Source organism: Carettochelys insculpta, chromosome 6, assembly GCF_033958435.1.
Source record: "Carettochelys insculpta isolate YL-2023 chromosome 6, ASM3395843v1, whole genome shotgun sequence".
NCBI lineage: Eukaryota > Metazoa > Chordata > Testudines > Carettochelyidae > Carettochelys > Carettochelys insculpta.
In genome coordinates, this window is record NC_134142.1 from 3,709,658 (window position 1) to 3,735,114 (window position 25,457).

At 47.5% G+C, this 25,457-nt stretch overlaps 1 protein-coding gene across 2 annotated transcripts in view; it reads left to right on the plus strand.

The window, feature by feature from the left end:
• FANCM (FA complementation group M) overlaps positions 1–25,457 on the plus strand; it is a 166,802-nt gene that overhangs the window by 65,847 nt on the left and 75,498 nt on the right. For both annotated transcript variants that reach the window (XM_074996151.1, XM_074996152.1), the window contains 3 exons: positions 6,839–6,971; positions 20,098–20,229; positions 20,835–20,927. In XM_074996151.1, the coding sequence (XP_074852252.1) occupies positions 6,839–6,971; positions 20,098–20,229; positions 20,835–20,927 (358 nt within the window). The remainder of the gene's footprint in view (positions 1–6,838; positions 6,972–20,097; positions 20,230–20,834; positions 20,928–25,457) is intronic.

Sequence of the window (25,457 nt, forward strand, 5' to 3'; positions counted from 1 at the left end):
TGATTTATATTAAGTAGTATTCAATAAGCATTAGTAATACAACTGCATTTAAAATTCCATTGGGTCTCAGAATGCTTAACAAGCTATAAATAAAAAACAAGCAAGTTCTGTAAACACCTTAAAGACTAATAAATGTACTTATTAGGTAATGAGCTTCTGTGAGCAAGATCCACTTCACCAAATTTCCAAATCTGTAGCAGACAATAAGAATCCAGTGTTAATGTACCTGGGGGAAGGGTAGAGGGAAAAAAAGGGGGGAGGGGTCACCTGTCACCAGTAGGATCAGTGGAAGAAGTAAATTAAGTGAAGTAAGATGTCTTTCATTCTCGTGAATATCAAGTCTCCTTCTGTAATCTTGTGGTGAAATCTTATCAGGACTGCCATCTCCGATGACGCCCCTGCACATCTGGTAACTGAACTATGGAACTTGGTTCTCACCCACAATTATTTCCTAACCACATCAGCCACACAAACAGAGGCTCATACACCTGCACATCCACTAATGTAATACATACCACCATGTGTCAACAGTGCCCCTCTGCTATGTACATTGGACGCACTGCACAGTCTCTATGCCAAAGGATGAATGGACATAAATCAGATATCGTGAATGAGAATACTTGTAAACCTACAGGGGAACACTTTCATCTCCCAGGACATTCAATAAAGGATTTGAAAGTAGCCATCCTTCTACAAAAGGATTTCAGCACAAGAGTACAGAGGGAGACATCTGAATTGGAATTCATTTGCAAATTTGACACATTTAATCTTAGGCAAGGGCAATTTCCCCACCTTTAATATTTACAGGAATGGCACCCATCCCACTTAATTTACTTCTTCCACTGGTCCTATTAGTGACAGGCAACCCTCTCCTTCCTCCTGTGCCCTTCACCCCCTCCTATATTACCCTGAATTCTAATTGTCTACTCCACTCAGAAAATTTGTTAGTCTTCAAGGTGCTACAGAACTGCTTGTTTTTTTGTGAAGTTACAGGCTAACATGGCTACCCCTCTGAAGCGATAAATAGAAATTACTACAGGTATGCATCCCATGGGATAAAATATGCGGACTTGTTTAAACTACAGTGTCATTTAGGAAAAAGGGTAGAATACTGTATCCATATGAAACTACATAGGGAACCACGCATGTAGAATATAACTGCCCAGATTACTTTTAGGCTTGAAAATTCAGCTCATGTACCTCCTTTCCTAAATTGGTACCATGTACAGTAAACCCTCAAGATACACGCAGCCGCAACTCTTGCCATCCCTGACAGGAGCAGTTTACTTGTCCCTGGAGTGGCAGGGAGCTGGGAAGCAGGCGGTAGCCTGACACCCAGCTCTCCTCCACTTGCAGAGCCGGGAAACTGATCAGGGCAGCAAGGAGTGGAGGGGAGCAGGAAGCTAGGCTGCCCCTGGTTCCTGGCTCTCCTCCACTGGTTGGAGCCAGGAAACTGACCAAGTCTGCTGCGCTGGTCAGTTTCCCGGCTCTGCAAGGAGAGGGGAACCGGGGGCCAGGAACCAGGCTGCTGCCCAGTTCCCAGCTCCCTGCTACTTGTAGGACATTGGAAATTGACTGACCAAACTGCCCAGCCATGTACTGGTCAGTTGCCTATGTCCGGCATGGAGCTGGGAATCAGGCTGCCCCTTGGTTCCTGTCTCCCCGCTGCTTGTGGCACACAGGAAACTGACCAGCACATGGCACCCTGGTTCCCAGCCGCCTGCCATTCTGGGAGCCAGAAAACTGACCAGCCCTGGTGCGCAGGTCAGTTTCCCAGCTCCTGCAACCACAGGGAGCTGGGAACCAGGCTGGAGGCTGGTTCCCTTATTCTCTCGACTTGCACAAAAATTTGAGTTATGCGGGAGTTGCAGTAGGGTGACCATCTGTTCCATTTTTGGGATACCAAAAAGGCATCCCTACTTATTTTTTAAAAGGGACAAATTGTCCCATATTTGGGCCCTCCCCCTTCTGATCTTTTCCACCAGCTGCTGCACAGGCTCAGCTGCTGGTTGGAGAGCACATAGGTCACTTCCCTGAGCCTTGCGGGGAGCATGGGCAGCTGCCACCGAGGAAGAGTGGAGGCTTCCTGGGAGTGCTGGTGGCTGCAGCTGCCATCTCCTTCCTGGCTCCCTGGGGCTTGGAGCGGGGAGGAGCTGCCCCTCACCCTATATCTCCCTGTCTCGTATTTGGGACAGAGAGCGATGGTTGCCCTATGTTGCAGGAACTCAAACCCCACATAACTCGAGGGTTACAGTATTTACTAATCGCAAGTAATCTGCCTTTCATTTATTCAGTAAGCTAGATGACCTCTGTACAGAGAAATTCAGTCCATTTGTGGTTTTCTAAAAAAGTCCTATTAATGCTGTAAGCGTAACAGAGAGGCTGCGTCTACACTAGCACAGTACGTCGAAGTAGCCTATTTCGAAGTAAGAACATCAAAATAGGCTACTTGTACGATTATCGTCTACATGTCCTCCAGTGCTGCCAACGTCCATGTTCAACGTTGAAGTAGCGACAGGAAACATCGAAAGGAGCCTCCCTGGAAGGAAATGCGGAGCGTCCACGCACACAAGCACTCCCCATCAAAATAAGGGGCCAGGAAGGACCGTGAAACGGATCACAGAGCACACTAGCCCTTCCAGGGCAGCTGCAAGCCAGTCCTTTAAAGAGCCCCTCCCAGACACACCCGGCCTGCTCAGCACGAGGTCTGCAGAGCAGTAGCCACTCTCTTGCAGACCAAGTCACAGCAGATATGGGCACCCAGCAGCAGCTGCAGCAGCAGGAAGCGGAGGCCCTCCAGGTAGTCATCCAGGGGGCAAGCGCCCTGCTAGGTGCTGCCCGGGAGGCCGCCCAGTGGCTCCTGCCAGAGGAGCCCACCCCGGAGGCAGACAGTGACGCCCCTGACCACCGGGCTCCCCTCTTCCTCCCTCACTGGCTGCTCCCCCGCCTCTGGAACTAACCCACCAGCTCCGAGTGGTGGGAGCAGCTCGTCATGCGGGAGTGGGATGATATGTGGCTCCGGAACTTCCGCATGCACCAGCAGACCTTTCTCGAGCTCTGCCAGTGGCTCACCCCAGCACTGAGGCACCATGACACCCGGATGCGGCATGCCCTTCCCGTTGAGAGGAGGGTCACAATAGCCGTCTGGAAACTGGCCACTCCAGACAGCTATCGCTCCGTGGGACACCAGTTTGGAGTAGGAAAGGCCATGGTCAGGGCCGTCGTCATGGAGGTAAGGAGACCCGGGCACGCACCCACTGGGGGGTGGAGGGGGCCGGGTGTGGGCTTGGGGAGGGAGGGAGGGGCCAGGTGTGGGGCTGGAAAGGGAGGGGTACTGGGGAGGGATGGGCTGGGCAAGTGGGGTACCCGGGGAGGTGCCTGGGGGAAGGGCCCTGGGGCACCTTGCACAGCCTCATGGGCACCTGTGTTCCCTCCCAACAGGTGGTCCGTGCGCTTAATGCCATTTTGCTCTAGAAGGTCGTCTGACTCGGGGACCTGGACGCAGCCATCGCCATATTCGCCTCCATGGGGTTCCCAAACTGCTTTGGGGCCCTGGATGGGACCCACATCCCCATCCGTGCCCCGGACCACAGCGGAGGAAGATACATCAACCGCAGGGGCTACCACTCCGTGGTCCTGCAGGCCATGGTGGACAGTTGGGGCCACTTCCAGGATATGTATGTGGGCTGGCCTGGCTGCACACACGATGCCCATGTTTTTAGGAACTTGGGCCTGTGCCGCCAGGTGGAGGCAGGGACCTACATTTCCCAGAGGGAGATCCCTCTGGGGGACACCACCGTGCCCCTCTGCCTCGTGGCGGACGCGGCCTACACCCTCCAGCCCTGGCTCATGCGCCCGTACACCGGCCACCTCAACGCCAGCCAGGAGCGGTTCAGTGCCCACCTGAACCATGCCCACCAGGTGGTGGAGAGAACATTTGGCCATCTGAAGGGCCGCTGGCGGTGCCTCCTTGCCCGACTGGATGTCAGTCTCCAAAACATCCCCCAGGTTGTGGGAGCTTGCAGCACACTCCACAACATCGTTGAGAGCAAGGGGAAGGCTTTTGTCCAGGGGTGGGCGGTTGACGCCGGCACGGGCTTCCCCCAGCCGGCCGCCGCCCCCAGCTGCCAGGCCCCCCATGAGGGGGTACGGGTCCACAAGGCCCTGCAGGCCCACTTCGATCAGGGAGACCCCTGAGCACCTCCCTGGCCTTCCCCAGAAGACCCCCCCCACACACAGCCCACAATGCCCGCACACCGCCCCCAACACCAGCACACCACCCCCCCGACAAGCACATGCCTCCAGCTTTTTGGGAAATAAAAGCTGCTTTTTTTTTTTTTTAACCGGATAACTTGTTTGGTTCACCAAAGAAACTGCAACTAATATACAAAAAGGGGGACAACTATATACGTGGGTCAACAGCCGAGCCATCCGCCGGGCCCCCATCAGTCCAGGGTGGGGGTAGAGGGGCGCGAGCCCCGGTGGGTACGGCTCATAACGCCCCCCCCCCCCCCCACCGTGTCCGTGGTCCCCACCGTGGCCGGCTGGGGGCTGGAAGGACCAGCAAGTATGGCCGAGGTGCCTCCACTGGCCCGTCTTCAGCCCTAGTGGGCTCTGTGGAGCTTGCTGGTGGTGAGGCGGGTGGAGCAGCGGGGAGGGCAGCCCAGGGGGTGGGAGCCGGGCGACGGCCTCCCGGATTGACTCAGCTATGTCCCTGAAAACCTACATAAAGTCCCCCCATGCCGCCCACCGCTGGGTGGACTCTTCCTGCTCAAAATGGAGTCTTTCCTCTGCCACCTCCGTCTGCCGCCGGTAAGCTGCCAGGAGATGAGGGTCCACTGGGGCCATCCCCAGAGTCCGGCGGTGGCGGGACCATCCCGCTGGCCTTGGGGGTGTCTCCGGGCACTGGCGGTGGCTGACCTCTGGTTGGCTGTCGGGGACAACAGAGGGTGCCTGGCTGCCTGGGGCGTCAGGTGCTGCAGCTGGAGAGAGGGAGGGGAAGGCTGTTAGTATGGTGCCCTGGCCTGTGGCCCGTTCTCCCTGCCCCCTCTTGGGTGCTGGGTCTCTGTCCCCGTCAGTGGGTTTGATGTCCCTGTTGGCTGTCACCATGGCATTGTCCCCCTGCCCCGGGTCAAGACTGAGTTCCTGTCCATGGGTACGGGTGCTGATGGCCATGCCACCGTCCTGGGACTTTACTGTGGCTGGGCATTCGCAGGTTGTGGTCCGCTGGGGGTGTGTGAGGCTCCCGGTCGTGGCTGGTGTCCCCACCCTGTGGCCCATGGGTGTGTGCTTTGTGGGGTACGTACCTGAGCGTCCATTGCCGTGGTCGGGTGAAGCCCGGTGGGCGGATGCCCGGCTGGTGCTCCGGGAGGGGAGGTCGATGAGGAGCCCCCCTCCTCGCTGCAGGACCCCTCCTCTGCTGTCCCGAGGGGGTGCTCCTTGGGTGGGCTCTTGGGTGCGGGACTGGCCTCTAGGCTGGACTCTGGTTCTGAGGCCTGCTGGGGCTCGTCGGCCGTGGTGTCAAGGGTGGCCGGGAGGGGAAGGGGTGTCCTGGGGGCCCAGGATGGCCCTGAGCTCCCTGTAATAGGGACAAGTGGTGGGGGCAGCCCCAGACTGGCTGGCCGAGTCCCGGGCCTGGGCGTACCCCTGCCGCAACTCCTTCACCTTACTCCAGACGTGATCCGGAGTGCAGGCAGGGTGACCCTGGGCGGCCAGGCCCTTGGCCAGTCGGATGAACACTTCTGCGTTCTGCCGCTTGCTCCCCATCACGTGAAGCCCCACCTCCTCACCCCAGAGCCCCAGCAGGTCTCGGAGCTTGGCCTCCGACCAGGAGGGGCCCCACGTCCTTTTAGCCCCCTGCTTGTCTGCTGGGGGTGCCTGGGTCCCCTTAGGAGGGGAGCCCTGGGGGCGCTCGGGGGGCTGGCTTGAGGCCATGGGTGGAAGCAGTGGGGATCAGGGCCTCTGAAAAGCGTGCAGGGCTAGCGCGTGCCTGTGCTGCTGCCTGCATGCTCTCAGCTTCCTGCCACAGGAAATCCGGGTCCATGGTGCCTTAAAGGCTGCTGCGCGCAGGGACCATAGAGCCCCGCAGGAGCTGGACAGAGTGTCTCAACCCCTCAGCCGATGGCTGCCATGGAGGACGCCGCTATTTTGAAGTAGCAGGACGCGGATCGTCTACACACACCCTACTTCAACGTTGAAGTAGGATGCTATTCCCATCCTCGGGTGGCAATAGCGACTTCGACGTCTCGCCGCCTAACATTGATTTCAATATTGAAATAGCACCCGGCGTGTGTAGACGTGACGAGTGCTATTTTGACATTGTGCTGGCTACTTCAAAGTATCCAGCTAGTGTAGACGCACCCAGAATGTGATTTATGACAACCAGTAAAACATTATCAAGTGAAGATGTTTAGCTTAGGTAAGTGTGAAATACCCTGCCAAATACAATAAGCAGTACAACAAAAAAGTAGTACACACAATAAAACAAAATATTATTCCCTTGATAACACAGGTACTACTTCCCAGAGGACGAGCAAAACAGCATTGGTGTATTTTGAAAATATTTCTACTAATGTCACTTTGTTCTCAATTCCTTTATGAAAATATTTAAATGATTCCATTGAGATAAAAAGTTACTTTTATTAATTATTAGGAGAGTTTTCCGAACATTTCCAGTGTGGTTCATGAGTTTTTTGATAAACAAATCACCAATTTTATTTTCTTTTTGTTTTTTTCCCCCAGATATAAACTGACTTTGGCATCAAATAGTGCACTATGATTCCTGTTACTTATTGACTTTTGAAATTTAATCCAGTGTGTTTATAATTTGTTTTCTTAGGGGATACAACAAGGCATAATTGAAGGAGATTTTGCTCTTTGCATTAGTTTGTATCATGGTTATGAACTACTGCTGCAGATGGGAACACGATCATTATTTATTTTCCTGTGTGGAATTATGGATGGATCAAAAGGTAAAATACATTCACAAACAAGCCTTCTCCGTTCCACATTTCCTCCTCCAATTTAATTTTCAGAAAATAAAAGCATAGATTGAGTACTATGTGTATATGATTCATTAAAATTATTTAGCAGAAAAGTAGACAATGACTTAACAAATGGCTTCCAAATGAAATTTTTGTGTGTTTCTTCGCAGCTTACATTTTGATGAAAATTGTGTTCAGCATAAGCCTTTAGAAATAATCTATATGTGAAATATTGTAATTAGATTGGGAAAACAACGATGTGTGTATGGAGATAGATTGATGAGATATGGGGGAAGATGGAATTATATGATATAGTAATACGTAGTAAAAAAGACAGTATCTGTAATTTAAAGGTCCCTGCAGAAAAATATTAGGTCTTTAAGGCAGTAAGTACACTGGCAAAAAAGAAAAAAGAAAAGTAAAAGAAACAATAACTTCCTAATATTTCAGCTGTGTTGGTTTAGCAGCCATGGAAGACAAAGGGTGGTACCGTTAGGCTGTGTCTACACTACCTCCCTCCTTCGAAGGGATGATGGTAAGTAGGACGTTGGGAGTTTATTCATGAAGTGCTGTGGTGCATATGCAGGACTCCATTAAGCAAATCCTCCCCCACCTCCCCCGGCACCTCCAAAGTGTTAAACTTTGAAGTGCCAGCTCGCATCTAACTGCAGCTAAGCTGCCGGTAAATTTTGAGGAGTAAAGGGACTTCGAAGTTGCCCGGGCACTTTAAAGTACTGGTGGGTTAGCCGTGGCTACACGCAAGCTGGCACTTTGAAGTTTAACACTTCGGAGTTGCCACGGGGGGGAATTTGCTTAACGAAGTGCTGCATGTGCACTGCAGTGCTTCATTAATACACTCCCAACATCCTACTTACCATCCTCCCTTCGAAGTTAGGGAGCTAGTGTAGACAAGCTCTTAGTTTTTACCATCATGTCTCCTGGTCCTTCAGGGTTATATGCAGGACAGTAAAATGCCTGAGTGCTGTCTGCACTACATCTTCCTTTTTTTTTTTTTATCTGCAATGGAGTGAAATGTGTGTCATTTTGGTAGTGTAGAAAAGAGCTAACTGTGGTATACAACCTGGAATCTTCTTTGAGTGACCTCTGCATATTCCTGGTTGTGGTTTTCATACCTCCTGCCATCAAGCTGTTCAGTTGATGCACACAGGTTCCTTGAAGCTTTCCTCATCCAGTCTCACTTTTGAGCCATGTCTACACGTGCACGCTACTTCGAAGTAGTGGCACTAACTTCGAAATAGCGCCTGTCGTGGCTACACGTGTTGGGCGCTATTTCAATGTTAACATCGACGTTAGGCGGTGAGACGTCGAAGCCGCTAACCCCATGAGGGGATGGGAATAGCGCCCTACTTCGAAGTTGAACGTCGAAGTAGGGCACGTGTAGACGATCCGTGTCCCACAATATCGAAATAGCGGGGTCCGCCATGGTGGCCATCAGCTGAGGGGTTGAGAGACGCTCTCTCTCCAGCCCCTGCAGGGCTCTATGGTCACCATGTGCAGCAGCCCTTAGCCCAGGGCTTCTGGCTGCTGCTGCTGCAGCAGGGGATCCATGCTGCATGCACAGGGTCTGCAACCAGTTGTCGGCTCTGTGGATCTTGTGTTGTTTAGTGCAACTGTGTCTGGGAGGGGCCCTTTAAGGGAGCGGCTTGCTGTTGAGTCCGCCCTGTGAGCCTGTCTGCAGCTGTGCCTGGCACCCTTATTTCGATGTGTGCTACTTTGGCGCGTAGACGTTCCCTCGCAGGGCCTATTTCGATGTGGTGCTGCGCAACGTCAATGTTGAACATCGACGTTGCCAGCCCTGGAGGATGTGTAGACGTTATTCATTGAAATAGTCAATTTCGATGTCGGCTTCACGTGTAGACGTAGCTTTGGTGACCTAGTTGCCTAAGTGCAATGCAGTATATTCACATGCAGCAAAGCCTCGGTCTGCCATGACAACAAGAAGTCTTGTGGAACCTTATAAACTAACGGATATTTTGGAGCATAAGCTTTCGTGGGCAAAGACCCGCTTCATCAAATGCAACATAAGTTCTTCTTTGAGTGGTCCCCGTGGGTGCTCCACAGTAGGTGTCGGGCTCGTCCCGGCGCTGTAGATCGGAAAATTTCCAGCAGTCTCCATCAGGTCGCGCATGCGCCGACGCACGCTTTCGGTCACGTGCGCGATCCGGTCCCCGCCAGTTCCTTCTCAACTGCCAATGGCTGCAGACAGAATCCGCTCCGGCTCCAATGCCTGAGAAAGATAAAACTGTGTTTCTTACTGTTAATAGTTATTAGTTGATAGTTTACTTATCACTGTTGAAGTTGTTCTGCGTTAGATGTGTATATAGTTTAAAAAAAAAAAAAGAGAGAGAGAGAGAAAAAGAGAGAAGAACAGAGGCGGCCGTCTCAGGCAGTCCGCTATCCTAAAGGCCGCAAACGTTATCTGTTCCAGGACTGATTAGCTGTTAAGTGCCCTATTAACATTCAAAGACTTAAACACCCGGGCAGAGATGTCTTAGCCAGGGTTTAAGAAATGTGAGTCATGCCGTGAGTCATGCCGTGAGGCCATGCCTGCCTCAGATGGGCATAGCAAGTGCATCCATTGCCTCGGGGAGACCCATGTTCCACAAAAGTGTCCTTACTGCTCTGCTCTAAGCTTACAGCCAGAGCCAGAAAGGACAGGGAAATGAGGCTGAAGATGATTTTATTTGATAAGGCCCTCCAACATGGACCATCGGAGAAGCCCCGTAAAGAGGGGCCCTCAGGGTTGCACAAGAGGAAGGCAGCTTCCCTAACTTCCTCTGTGCAAAAGAGAAAGAAGCTCTCCCCAGCTTGATCCTTGCTGGTAACATCTGCGAGCAGGACGAGTGGAGCACAGGGCCCTGACCCGCTGGCTGTTCATAGCGGGAAGACCGCAGTGCACATAGCTGTTCAGGGGCCTCCGACCATTAAGCAGTCGGCACCAAGGGCTCCACAGGCGCCGGAATCGGCGGCACCGACTCCCACGGCACTGAGCATTGCGGCACTGACGGCACTGGAGCGAGGGTATCCGGCACGGGACCCAACGGTGCTCGAGGAAGCTACCCGCGTGGCACCGTGCACAGCGGCACCGAGCGCAGCACCAACTACGGTGCCGAGGTCCCCGGCACCGGAGGGGGTGGCACCTGCTCCTCAGGGACGGGGAAAAGCAAAGGCCATAGCCTGGCACCACAGCCCATCTCCAGACGTCATCGCGTTGCCGTTATTGCCTAGCTCCCCCACCCCCCCCAAGATACACCTGGCAGCAACTCCAACAGCCTGCTTCAGACCTCCATCCCCGTTCCTTCAACCACCATCCCCCTGGCTCACACAACCTTCACCAATCTCCAGTATGGATCCCTATGAATACTATCACAGAACATCTCCGCCATTGTCAATGTCATCACAGAGGTCACGCCCTTCTAGGCACCATATGTACACATTCTGATCATGGTCCAGATCTCCATCACTGGGCCCTTGCCCCTGTTGTTATGGCCATCTTTACCATACTGAACACCGGCACAGGGGTCCAGATCCAGGGATAGATCCCCACCCACACCTCACCAACACACCTTCATACAGTCTCTCTCTGTGGGAAGAACATAGCTTTCCCAGCCGGAAATTGGTCCAAAGGCCCTGGACCTCCCTCCAGAACCCTCAAAAGAGCAAGCATACAAACAGAGTCAGGAACCTGAGGAATTAGAGGAGGTATATCATAGTGATACCTCCTCATCCTCCCCAGATGAGGCAGTTGTCCCTGGGGATATGTCCCCCTGGACAACCTTAAGCAATTCCAAGAACTGTTCAAGAGGGTCGCACAAACACAGGACATTCAAATAGCAGAGGTGCAGGAAAAACATCATAAACTCCTGAAAAATTTGAGACCTCCGGCTTCATCCAAGATTGCCATCCCACTAGATGAAGCGATTATGGAATCAGCCACCAACATATGGCAGACTCCAGCCTCCATCCCACCCACAAATAAGAGGGCGGATAAGAAATACTTTGTTCCAGTCAAGGGCATGGAATTCCTGTTTAGCCACCCCCAGCCAAATTTCCTGGTGGTTGAATCATCACAGCATAGATCCAAGACACCTCAATATAAATCAGGAGGGTCAGATAAAGATGCGAGGAAATTAGACCTGTTCGGCAGGAAGGTCTGTTCCTCCTCTAGCTTACTACTGAGAATGGCAAACTATGCTGAACACCTGTCAAACCACAACTTCGACAATTATTCCAGACTTACCTCCCTCATGGATTTCCTTCCAGAGGACAAGAAACTGGTGCTGAAAGCGCTTGTCCAGGAGGGCTATGCAGCCTCACGAACAGGAGTTCAGATTGCCCTGGATGTGGCGGACACGGCAGCACGCTCCACAGCCACAGCAGTGGTAATGCATAGGGAATCGTGGCTCCAGACGTCCGGTATTCCCAGAGATCCGCAAACAAAAATTGTAGATCTTCCATTTGATAGACAAAAGTTATTCGCAGATTCAGCCGACTCGGTCCCACACTCCAGCAAGGACTCTAGAACCACACTTCAGACCCTGGGCATATATACCTCCCCCGTACAGGAGGAAGAAGTTTTACCCCCAGCAAAGGCACTACGCTTATCAACCACAGAGTACACAATATCAATGAGGCTATGACCAAGGGCGCCACCAACAGCAGCAATAGTATAGGACCCCCAGACGACGCCCCTAGCAGGGTCACGCACCCTCGGAGCCAGCTCTGAGACAGCAAGTTTGACAGATATGTCGAGGACTGCACTATCAAGACCATTTCTCAATGCCAATCTCAGCACATGTTCCACCATCGGCTCAAACCGTTCTACTCTCAATGGCAAAACATCATGACAGACAAATGGGTACTGGAAATTATAGCCACGGGATACACGATCCCCTTCCAATCACTACCACCACCAAAACCTCCCACCCGGTCCTTCTTCAAGGACCCCTCTCACGAGACAAGGTTAAAACAGGAGGTAGACCATCTCATGTTTATAGGGGCGGTGGAGAGAGTACCGGAACAATTCCAAGGGAAAGGTTTCTACTCACGATACTTCCTAACAGAGAAGAAGACAGGAGGCTGGAAGCCAATCCTGGACTTACGGGCCCTGAACCGGCATTTGCGCAAACAGTGTTTCAGGATGACTACAATTGCCTCCATAATCACAGCACTGGACGATGGAGACTGGTTTGCAGCCCTCAACTTACAGGATGCATATTTTCATATAACAATTCACCCGGCGCACAGACATTTTCTCCGCTTCACAGTAGGCAGGAAGCATTTTCAATACAGAGTTCTTCCGTTCGGTCTCTCTTCGGCACCCAGAGTTTTTACCAAAATGCTGGCGGTAGTATCAGCTTACCTACACAGGCAGGGTGTGTTCATTTTTCCATACCTGGACGACTGCCTACTGAAAGGGGTTTCAAAGGCAGAGGTCGTACGCATGATACACATCACTACAAACACATTCGCCTCGTTGGGCATAGTTATCAACCTCTCGAAATCAAAGACCGAGCCCACGCAAAATATACAGTTCATAGGGGCATGCATAGACTCTATTACATCAAGAGTATACCTGCCCGATGCCCGTTTCCACACCATCAGATCCCTGGTACAAGTAATGACGTACAGCCCCACAGTGCCAATCCTAACATGTCTACAACTGTTGGGGCACATGGTGACCACCACATTTGTGGTACAGAATGCCAGGCTGCATATCCGAGGCCTGCAGAACTGGTTGGCGAGTGTTTACAAACCAATAGTCCATACCATCCACAGGGCAGTATCGCCCACAACGGAGGTACGAAGGTCACTGGCATGGTGGGCAGATCCCAACAACTTACTAGTAGGGGTGCCCTTCCACCAACCACAAATTGCGATTTTTCTTATGACAGACACATCCCACATAGGATGGGAGTGCACGTCGGCAACAAAGTAACTCAGGGGCTATGGTCCCCCATGGAAAAGACATTGCACATAAACATACTAGAGCTCAGAGCAGTGTTCAATGCGTGCAGACGTTTTTGAAAATACCTGCATGGCAAAGTAGTCGGGATAAATACCGACAACACCTCCACCATGTTTTATATCAACCGACAAGGAGGGGCCAGATCCCGCGCACTATGCACGGAGGCAGTCCGGTTGTGGAACTGGTGCATTGTCAACAATATAACGCTAAAAGCCTCATACTTACCTAGTGTCCACAACGTGAAGGTGGACCAACTAAGCAGACGCTTTGCGCTCATGCACGAGTGGCAGTTCCATTCCGATCTGCTCCAACAAGTATTTCACAAATGGGGGTTTCCCCAAATTGATTTGTTTGCCACTCACAACAGCAAGCAATGCCCTCAGTACTGCTCCAGAGCAGGCATAGGACAGGGATCCTTGGGGGACGCCTTCATGGTGCCATGGAAGGGCCCTCTACTCTATGCGTTCCCTCCCACAACACTCATCCACAAGGTTCTAGAGAAAGCCAGAAGGGAGAGAGCACACATGATACTTATAGTCCCAACCTGGGAACGACAGAAATGGTTTCCTCTGCTTCCGCACATGTCATGCCGCCCGCCACTCCCCCTACCGGTAGTGCCGGGCCTTCTCACGCAGGCTCAGGAGTCCACAGTGCACCCACATCCTCAAGGACTCTGCCTCCAGGCGTGGCTAATCCATGGCTCAGCGCCTTAGAGAGCACATGTTCGGAGGGAGGGAAACAAGTCTTGGAGTTTAGTCAAAGGAATTCCACCAGAAGGACTTACAAGCAGAAATGGAAACGATTTATCTGCTGGTGCTCTTCCAAGCAGTTAGCTCCTGTGGACGTCCCTATAACTGTAATTCTAGAATACCTGCTGGAGCTAAAACGAAACGGACTCTCCCTGTCCTCGCTAGAGGTCCATCTCACAGCTATATCAGTTTTGCAACACAAAGAGGAAGGGCCAACCATATTTGCCCATCCTATTGTCACACAGTTCCTAAAGGGGCTGGCAAACCTGTACCCCCCTCGGAAACCGCTACCACCGTCATGGAGCTTGGACGTGGTCCTCCACACGCTGTCGGGATTGCCCTTTGAACCATTGGCCACTGTACCCCTCTGGTTACTTACCATGAAAACAACCTTCCTTCTTGCGATTACGTCAGCCCACAGGGTGAGCGAACTTGCAGCATTAATGGCAACGCCGCCCTGCACAGTATTCTCAACGGAAGCAGTGATCTTACGATTACACCCAACCTTCGTTCCAGAGGTTTCCTCAGAGTTCCACATTAATGAACCAATAGCATTACCGTCATTTTATCCTAAGCCTCACAACTCCAGCAAGGAGGCGCGGCTGCACCTGCTAGACGTGAGGAGGGCGCTGGCCTTTTACATAGACAGAACTAAGCCCTTCCGGAAAACGGACAGACTCCTGGTGTCTCTCGCACCCAGGTCGAAAGGGGAAGGCCTGTCCTCACAAAGAATTTCAAATTACATCGTGTCCTGCATAAGACTGTGTTATGAGCTTCGTGAGACCCCTTTGCTAGTTCCACCCAGGGCTCACTCCACCAGAGCGATGGCAGCATCGACAGCCTTCTTCAAAGGAATCGCATTAAAAGACATCTGCAGAGCGGCGACTTGGTCATCTTACAACACCTTTGCCAAGCATTATGCCATGCACCGGGTGTTCAATGAGGATACACACCTATCGACAGCAGTCCTTTCAAGGACAAGCTGCACATAAATTGGGTACTCACCTCCTTATTTGGGGTCACTGCTGGGTAGTCACCTATTGTGGAGCACCCACGGGGACCACTTGAAGAAGAAAGAGGAGTTACTCACCTGTGTAGTAACGATGGTTCTTCGAGATGTGTCCCCGTGGGTGGTCCACTACCCACCCGTTCCTCCCCACTTCAGAGCTCTGTTTCGTGTTTTTCAGAAGCATCTGGGGCGGTTGGCCAAGGAACTGGCGGGGACCGGATCGCGCACGTGACCGAAAGCGTGCAAAGGACTGGCGCGCATCAATGCATGCGCAACCTGATGGAGACTGCTGGAAATTTTCCGATCTGCGGCACCAGGGCGAGCCCGGCACCTCCTGTGGAGCACCCATGGGGACACATCTCAAAGAACCATCGTTACTACACAGGTGAGTAACTTCTCTTTGCTCAGAGAAAGAGTCCCCAAACCTGTCTGGATTGGCTTAGTATGGCGACAAGAACCGGGCATGGCTAACTCTCCTTTCATAGGAAACATTGTCTCCTGATCCTTTGAGGTATACACCTATATATCAGGATCTCCTGTCCTGGAATCTTTGTAGCATCAGACTCTTCAACTCAGAAACACTACAAAGAGATGATTGTTACAGTTTGTTTACTTTCAGTGCCTTCGGGATAGTTGACTGAAGTTCAAGAGTTCCTTTTCTGGGGTTTCTCCAGAGGAAATCAGTAGAGATGGTCAAGTTTCCAGGCTGAAGTTCTGATTAGGATTTTGCGAGGCCCTCATCAATTCCAATATTCTTTAGATCAGTGGTTCTTAACGTTTACTGTAGCCTGCACCCCTTTGGTTTTCAAAATATGTTCTTGCACTCCTTATCAAACATCAAAAATGGAGATGGGGGGGCCTCTACACTTTTAAATGCGTACTAAATATATGTAAAATAACTTTATTAAAAATGTGTAATATTAATAAATACATAGGTTTGATGAAACAGAGTAGTTGTACTTATGTGCCTGTGCTTAATTTGTGCGTTCGATCATTTTTCTTCTAAAAAAAATCTGGAACGTCTCGCACCCCCAGAAAGGGCATCACATACCCCCGGAGGGTGTGTGCACCCCAGGCTAAGAACTGCTGCTTTAAATGGTTTCCTTAAGTGTCCTTATGTGAAAGATACTCTCTGCACCAAAATCTTTGCAAATCATTCCAAGGCTCAATGGGTGATGACCCTTGTTTATTCCTACTGGTTATCATCACTGTCTCACTTTTCATTGGCTGTGAATGTGACCAAGCTATAATGTGGTGCCAGTGCCCTGACTTTGAAACCATTCAAAACCTTAGTGCCTAGACACCCCTAGGTTCTAAACATTCATGTCAATTCTTCTTTATGACTTCCCTTCAGAAACAGAGCTTTCCTGGAGTCTGCTCCACACTCATCAGCCAATGCTGTATTTCTATCCGCGTGCTTTTTTCTATTCATGTCTAATTAACTGCTCACTGACCCCACAAATTTCTAAGGCCTGTTCTACACTAGGAGAAAAAGTTGATTTTAAATATGCAAATCTAGCTATGAGAATTGTATAGCTGGCGTTGACTTTTCTAAAATCAATTTTTGCCAACGTCCACACAGCAGGAAGTTAACGGGAAAAACTCTCCCATTGACTTCCTTTACTCCTCACAAGTGCCAGGAGTACTGGGGCTGACAGAGTGCCATGACCTTTTGAGTTAGTGTGTCCCCACTAGGTGTGCTAAATCAGTCCTGGGAAGATCAACCGCCAGTGCGTCGACTTTTCCGATAAATGTAGAGAGACCTTAAGTTGCTATACTTCAATAAACTGAAAAGTTCGCAGCTATTTAAAGGACCTTGCTGCCTGGGCACCAAATCTCTGTGTTTCACTCAGTTCTTATCGATGCTCTAGCCCTAGAATCTGTTGTTCTGCACTGCCATTGAGGCATTCATCCTGTTTTAGGTACTTACATGTTACTATATAGTGTCTGAGCAGATCACAATCTTTAGTGTATTTTACATTACAACTCACCTGTGAGGTAAGTAAGTTCTGTAGGTCCCCTTTTTAAAAGGGGGCATGAAGCACAGAGAGGATAAGTGAGTTGCCCATGGTCACACAAGAAAGAGATTGACGGAGCCAGATGTGTACCCAGAAGCCACCTGCTACAGGACAGGCCTCACAAGGAAAACAAGAGAACACCACTGGCCATCACACACATCATCATCATCAGTAACCGTGGGTTCAGCACCCGTGTCTTGCTGCTTCTCTCTCTGTTTCCTTCCATCTTTCCCTGTCCAGTGTGAAGTGGCTTAGTTTCTGTAGACTAGCTCTGCACCAGTCTAGTATGTCATCTATCCGTTCTCTGTGGTGGTGTACCTCTCCTATTCAAACTGTCCAATATGCCGAATCCCATCGTCTTGATTTTTCATTCGTCATTCATTCTGCAAATATGTACAAATAGTTGTAGCTTCTGTTTTATAACCTTCTTCAGCAGGTTCTCTTTTGGCTGTGTCTTTTTATCTAATTCCTCATTGGTGACCTTCTGCATCCATCCTATTCTTAGAATCTTTCTATAACAACTCCTTTTGAATGCTAATATTCTTCTTTTTGAACCTTTTGTTATCACCCATATCTCACATCCGTACAACATGCTGCTGAATACACACATTTTCAAGATGCTCAGCTTCGTTCCTAAGCTAATTGCTTTGCTTTTCCAGATCTTATCCATCACCTTCAAACTCTCTCTTGCTTTCACTATTCTAGTCACTATTTCCTTCTTACAGTCTAGATCATATGTTATGTTGCTCCCCAGGTATGTGAATTTCTCTACATTTTCTAGTTCAATACCATTGGCACTGGTCTTCCTTCCTATTTCCATATCTCCAAATATAATTGTTTTTGTTTTATCAATGTGCATTATCAGTCCGTACCGCTTCCCTTCTTCATTTAGCACCTGTGCTGTTTTTGCTAGCTTCTTCTCATCTTCCTCAATAATAGCTATGTCATCTGCGAACCTCAAGTTGTTTGTTCTTTTCCCATGCACAGATATCCCTTCTATCTCTTCCTTGATCTTGTCCATCACTCTCTCCAGATGTGCAATGAAGATACTTGGCAATATTGGATCTCCCTGTATCGTACCTCTACTTGTTTTAAACCAACTTCCCAACTCCGCTTATGTTCTCACCACTGCCTCCGCATTGTCATTGATATCCTTCAACAACCATAGCCAACTTATCGATCCAACCCCAATCGCTCAAATGGTATCACATACCTTTTTTATCCGAGCCGGCATCTTTTATCATTTAGTTGTACTGGCATCAGATTTCATTCATATTGTTTTTTGACGGTCAGTGCATCGACCCTCATCTGACCAACCCTCCTCCTTCATCCAGCTTGGGACTGGCGTAGAGCTCATAGAGGCTTCATGGCGGAGTTCATCACATACAGCTCCCAGCTCAAGCCTCTCCAGTGCATCATCAGTGATCTCCAACTCATCCTGGAGGAGAAGGATCTTTCCCTCTCGCAGACTTTGGGAGGCAGGCCTGTCGTCGCCTACAGACAGGCTGCCAACTTTAAACAAATTTTCACCAGCAACTATAGACCACAACACAGTAAATCTAAACCTGGAACCAATCCCTGCAACAAACCTTGCTGCCAACTCTGCTCGCATATCTACACCAGCAATATCAGCACAGGACCTAACATCAACCACACCATCAGGGGTTCTTTCACCTGCACATCTACTAAATATTATATATGCCATCATGTGCCAGCAACGCCCCACTGCAATTTACATTGGCCAAACTGGACAGTCTCTGTGTAAAAAAATAAATGGGCATAAATCAGACATTAAGAACAGTAACATACCAAAACCTGTAGGAGAACACTTCAATCTCCCTGGACGCTCAGTAACAGATTTAAAAGTAGCACTCCTACAACAACAAAAATTCAGAAATAAACTGCGAAGAGAAATTTCAGAGCTGCAATTCATTTGAAAATTTGACTCCATCAACCAAGGACTGAACAGAGACTGAGAGTGGTTGGCCCATTACAAAAGCAGTTTCTCCACTCTTGATGTTCACACCTCCATATTAGCTATTGATAATGGGCCACTTGCTCCCTGACTGAATAGACCATGTCAACTCTGGCACTCCCCTTGACTGAGACACCCTCTTTAAATCGTCCTCTGAAACACCGGCACTCTTGCATCTGATGAAGTGACTCTTTGCCCACAAAAGCTTAAGCTCCAAAATTTCTGTTGATCTACAAGGGGCCACCGAACTTCTTTCTGTTCCAGAAGCCTAGTGCATCATATCAACATGCAGGGACATTAGGCCAAACAAGTCCCTTGCTTTTAACATTGCATCTCTTACATGCTGAACTTCAGAACTGTTTGGAGTTTGGTGACATGGGTTGTGATTTCACTTCCTCAGATGAAGGAAGTGGGCCTTACCCATCTAATCTCATGATCTAATATATTTGTAATCCTTTAAGGTTCTGCAGGATGTTTGTTACTTGTGATTAAATCTTGTGTTCATGATAGCATTAGCACTTTTGGATAGTTGTATGCAAGCTACAAAATTACTAAATGAGTTTTTGGTAGCTACTGTTACGTTTGTCTAAGAGTACAGTTTGATACCCTACTTGGGGGGGGGGAAAAGGTACAGAATACCTCTAGTAATAGTTATTCTAGAGTCTTGTGACATTCTTATGTTAGTATTTTTACAGTATACTTCTTTCACATGTGCCTACTTTGATATTTTTGGTAGTACTGTTGTATTAGTAAAGATGTGTACTGAGGTAGGCATTTATTATTTATCCCACTTTCTTAATCTGACTGCTCCCTTATGCCTTTTCTTCATTGGAATTTGATTCCTGAGAACATTCTAAGTCACTGTGGATTCCCTTGAACTTGTACTTAAAATAGTTCAGCTGTTAGGGTAACCAGGACAAACCATTCTTCTGCTCTGTTACAGAAAAACCCAAGGAGGCATTTAACATTGTTCTTTTTACACTAGTAGCTTGAGTGTTTTTAGTGATGGGTTCTGGTGAATGAGTGCAGAAAGCATCTTCAGCAGCTGGCTGGTTTTCTAAAATGAAGTGGATGATATTGGAGACAAAGTGGGTGAGGTAATGTCTGGTGAAAAGGACAAGCTTGAGACTTTTTTCATTTTTAATTTGACTGAATGGGATGTAGACATCTGTTATGTGCATTTAGTTTTCATACTCTAAAACTCCCTGAAATAATACTGACTCCCAGTTATACAACCCTTTTCTTAGTAACCTTAGCTTTTTGGACTACAGTTAGGGATCTGTGGAATTTATTCTAATTTATGTGTAGCAAAACTCCAATTTTTTAAGATTACTGAAGAGATTTAGTATTAAACAATTTTGTCGTCTTATAAAGGCTTGACTCGCACAAGGAAAGAACTTAGCCGGAATGAGGACTTCATGAAACTGTACGGGCAACTTGAAAACATGTTTTCAGATACAGCTGTGACTTCAGCAAATGGAAGTCTTCTTTACAACAATAGAACAGGTCTGTGTTTACCTTTGAAGTAGCATATTTGCTTCCTGAATATTTTCTAGAAGAGCTTTTATTTCCCTCAAATTTAATCTAGGCATGCTGTTCAACAAAAAGCCTAAATATTATGGATTCCGAGTGCAAAATAAGTCTGATATTTTGTGTGATGCTTCACTTTGCTTGTGGTTAAGATTGCACCATGTTAGATGGTAGTTACATTGCAGCTTTTATGTGTTCTTTGTAAGCAGTTCCATCTGCTTTCAAATCACAGCTTGGCAGATCTAAAGCTTTGAAGTTCAGTTACAATTTAACTATAAATTATTTTAACTAGCATTGTGCAATATATATATATTAATTTGATCATAACAGAAGTAATGTACAGGTCTTGAAAAACTGCAACAAGCATGTGCTTCAGTAATGAATTTACTCATGTTCATATACTAGATAATTCTTGTAATTAGATTAGAATTGTTGAGAATTGGTGCTTGTCAGGCTTGGAAGAGAGAGAGAGAATAACGCAAGAAGGCTCTCAGAACATCTTACATACTTACTCCACATAAAAATATGTGTCTTTTTTTGTTTTTTGTTTTTTTTTTTTAAATTGACTCTTTGTCTTACAGGGCCTAAAAAGAAAATCATCTACAGTCATCCAAAATTAAAGAAATTAGAAGAAGTAGTGGTAGAGCACTTCAAATCCTGGAAGGGAGATACAGGTGAGTGTTTGTCTCCAGAATACAAATTTAATAGTGGTATCTATAATCTTCTTTAATTTAAAGATTTCTAGCCTCTGTTTGCCAGAAGTTGGGAATGAGTGACGGGACAAATGCAGCATTAAGTAATCATGACACCAAAAACAGCCTCTGTTACCCCTCAGTCCTGGTCCAGATCTGATGTGTTTTTTGTTGTTGTTTGTTGGTTGGTTGGGGTTGGTTTTTTTTTTTTGGTTTGGTTTGGTTTGGTTTTTTACAGATAGGTTATGTCTACACTAGCCCAAAACGTCGCAAGGGCCATGCAAACGTCCCTTTCGAAGTTTACTAATGAAGTGCTGAAATATATATTCAGCACCTCATTGGAATGCCGGCAGCCGCGGTGCTTCAAATTTGACACGGCTTGCCACCAAGTGGCTCGTCCAGACGGGGCTCCTTTTCGAAAGGATTCGGCAACTTCGAAATCCCCTTATTCCTATCAGCATCAATTTTGAAGCGCCGTGGCTGCCAGCATTCTAATGAGGCTCTGAATATGTATTTCAGCGCTTCATTAGTAAACTTCGAAAGGGCCATTTGCATGACCCTTTCGAAGTTTTGGGCTAGTGTAGACACAACCATACTGGCACTGGGAAGCATATATTGAATGTTTGAAAATAAAACAGGTTTTAGTGCTGAAATCATTGATTTGAAAAGAACAATTGGAGGAATACTAAAATTAAGGACTACAAGAAGAAACAAATTTAAGGTAGGTTAGTTTGTTGGTGTATATTGGCAGGCTGATCTCCTCTCTCTGGTCACATGGAATCATATCATATTACATGAATGTGATATACTAGGATCTGATACAGACCAGGATGAGAGAGGAGCCTGGGTCACCCCAGCCCTGCAACTTTGAATGCTTTACAATGCATTGCTGAAATAGCTCCCTTCTGGACTGCTTCCAAACAGCCTTCTAGCTTGGAAGCCACACCCAGCGTCTGTAACGACAGTCTGACAGCCACACTTGGGTTACATGCTGGCTATAACAAGCCTCTGTTATGCTGCACAGTGCCCGCAGGTATGTATGTCCTGTCCCAGAGAAAGTAAATATGTTTTGTCTGTTAATTCTGTTATTGAACTAATAATGTAGTTCTGTTATCTCAGATAGTTATTCAAAGACTTCAGTTTAAACACAGTGGGCAGGGCACAGTTAGGAGAGCCCTGAATTAGCTCCTGCCACCTCCACAGTAATCGGGGAATGGATTAGGGCTAGGTAGGTAGCCAGTGCCTGCCTGGGAACTGCTTGCATCTGCCAGCCTCATTAGCTGGAGCTAAAAAGCTGGGATGAAGTCGGGGGAAGCCCAGAGAGGGGATTAGGAGAAGATAATGTGTATGAGTATACTCAGTCACAATGGCTGTGTCTACACTAGAGAGTTCTTTTGGAAAATCAGGCCCATTTTTGAAAGAACACTTGGAGCAGCCACACACAAAATGCACTTCCCGGATCAGGAAGAGCTGCTCCTTTCAAAAGCTTTTTTTTGTGGGGAGGGGAGAGGGGGAGAAGCACATGTGAATGCTCAGTGCACTCTTTTTTACAAAGAGCAGTCCTTGTGGCACTGGATTTCTTTTTTATCCCTGGCCCATTCTTTTGAAAGAGTGGGGACTGTACGGGCTCTGTTGAAAGAGCAGCTCGATCCTTCTGTGTGTTTTTTTGTGTGTGGACGTGATCTTTCGAAAGAAGATCTTTCAGAAGAGGTCTTTCAAAAGGTCGCTGTAGTATAGGTATGGCCAATGAGTATGTATATCTGTCATTTATATATGGTGTTACTGGCCATTGAGCCATGGTTCAGGTTAAATTTAATTTTATATTTAAAGCAGGAATTTAACCACTAAGTTGTGTATCAAAACTAAGCAGTATATTCTTTCCAAATTCATATAACTTATTCTTTGATTACAGAATGGATATATAAAAAAGACCTCTATATCTATTAGGCTGTCACTGCCATTAATCATGCCATTGAAAAAGATTGTGATTAATTGCACTGCTAAACAGTAATAGAATACCATTCTAAGAAGCAGGCAGCATTACATGTAAACACACATGCAGCCAGTCAAACTGTGGAATAGTTTTGCAGACACTAATTTGAATATGAGAAACACCTTTTTTCTGGTGATCTCCCTCCTGCAGACAAAAAGCAGTCATAATAGCCAATGCCCAGTACAATTCCAAGGCATCATTGCTTGTAACTCCATGTCACCAAAGACCAAGTGAGTCACTGTTACTATTCCATAACCGCAGCCATTGCCACTGACACTGAAGTGCCTATCCTTTCCCACAGATCTCGAGGGTCATGTGTAATCTGTGAGAGGAACCAGAGGAAGAAAACTTGTACATCAGCAACAAAAAACATAGGCAGACAGCATCCAAAAAGACATTTTTGTGAGCTTATGTCCTCTCATTGGAAGAAATAAAGTAACCCTATTTTTTTTTACCAGTGCACCACAAAATGTATGATCAACTTTAATTATTATTGCTGTGAAGAGCCATAAATAGGTCATGGGGGAGCCAGGAGTGTTGGAATTTTTTTAATTGATATATTTTTTGTTTTGCTTTTAAGATATTATTAAACTAAACTTAAAAGTCACCTCTGACTTATCTGTGAGTCTGTGTCTTATGCTACTGTTGCAGAGGCTGGGTGCTTGTGTCCTTAGCTCCAGGATGTGGCCTTTGCAGAGAGACTCCCTGCTATTGTAAGCATTGAGCAGTAAGTCTCAGTTGAGAAACAAAACAAAATAAACCCTGTTAAGGCAGAGGGAAAGAGAGGCTCACAGTGCAGCAGTGGGGCTGCAGCAGCAGCATTAGCACTTATAGAAAAGGGGCTGATGGAGATACGGGGCCTCTTACACTGGCACCACTTTTATCACATGAACTTCCTAACTACATGCAGCAAACATTTGGCTGAAGGTGATGATTTTAATGAGGAAGAAAAGCAGATAATCCAATTATAGTTATGTTAAATTTGGGTTTTTGGGTCTCAGGATTAATGCAGACAGTCCACAGCCCCAGTGTATCCATTTGTTTTCAGATGTTAGTAAATGAAAAGAATGAGGTCAGGAAACTACAGAGACATTTAGAAACCAAACTTCCAGAGTTCATTTCGAAAAAGTCCTTCAGAAACCTGAAGAATTAAAACAGCAAAAAAGTCATGTCTCATGTGAAAGCAACGAGGGGTCCTGTGGCACCTTATAGGCTAACAGAAACGTAGGAGCATAAGCTTTCGTGGGCAAAGACCCACTTCTTCAGGTGCACCTGGTTTTCAGTGCCATGAAAAGTGCACCTGAAGAAGTGGGTCTTTGCCCACGAAAGCTTATGCTCATACATTTCTGTTAGTCTATAAGGTGCCACGGGATCCCTCATTGCTTTTTCAGATCCAGACTAACATGGCTACCCCTCTGATACATGTCTCATGTAGTTGCTGTTAGTCAAAAAGCCTAAGAAACATCTTAACTTTTGGCCAGGTGAATTACAAAATGGAAACCTGCACATGCCATTGGTGAGATTCATCTAATTTCAGCAGCCGTAGATGTGTAGAATTATAATTGGGGAATGAGCAGCCATGGCACTGAAAACCATTCCTCTGTTCAGCATTACTATTCACCAGTTCACACAGGACCTTGCAGAAATTGTCCAGAACTAGTTGGAAAAATGTAAGAGCCACTGTTTTGCATTGCAACCTGATGAATCCAGATATAGCCCTAATGGTTCAACTTCTGTGTTACGATATTGCTAACTCAAAGCAAGTACAATAGTTGAAGAACTTTTACCTTGCAAATAAATCCCAACCCAGATAACTGGTGAGGAAATATGCAAGTTTCTCAAATTCATAGTGAATGAAGGTCTTAACTGATGTGCTGATGGCGGTCTTTGCACTCATCAAGCAGCTGCCAAGACTGGAAAGAGTAGTGGGGTTGTAGCACGAGTAAAGAAAGTGACTCCAGCAGCAATTTGAACACACTGCATGATTCATTGTCAGGCTTTGGCATAAGAGTTGAATCTTGAAAGACATGACCCTCAATATCATTATTAAAATGGGGATTTTATAAAATCCCAGCCAGTAAACAAATGTTTTAGCATTCTTTGGGAAGAGATGGGCTCAGCTTCTCTTTCATGCTGAAATCAGATGATTGTTCCAGCACATCTTTGAATTTTATGATATTAGAATTTTTCTACTTGGAAAAATGAAACTGTTCTAGATTATGAATTGCTTTGTTAACCCATAATGTCTCCATTAGATTCTAGATTCCTCATTACCTGTGGCAAAGAACCTACCCTCTTCCTTTTCAAATCAAATTGTCCTCCTTTGAAGCAGAAGTCCTAGGATATCAGGATCCATATAACTGATGCATGAATGAGAGCACAGTTCCTTTCTTCTCTGAATTCAGCCCATTCTTGCAAAAGGAACTGCTATAAGCATTATGGAGTCACCTGCTGTGGCTAATTACTTCTGGCTAGTGGAAGAGCCAAGTGCATCTCGCCTCCATTGCACACAACCCTTA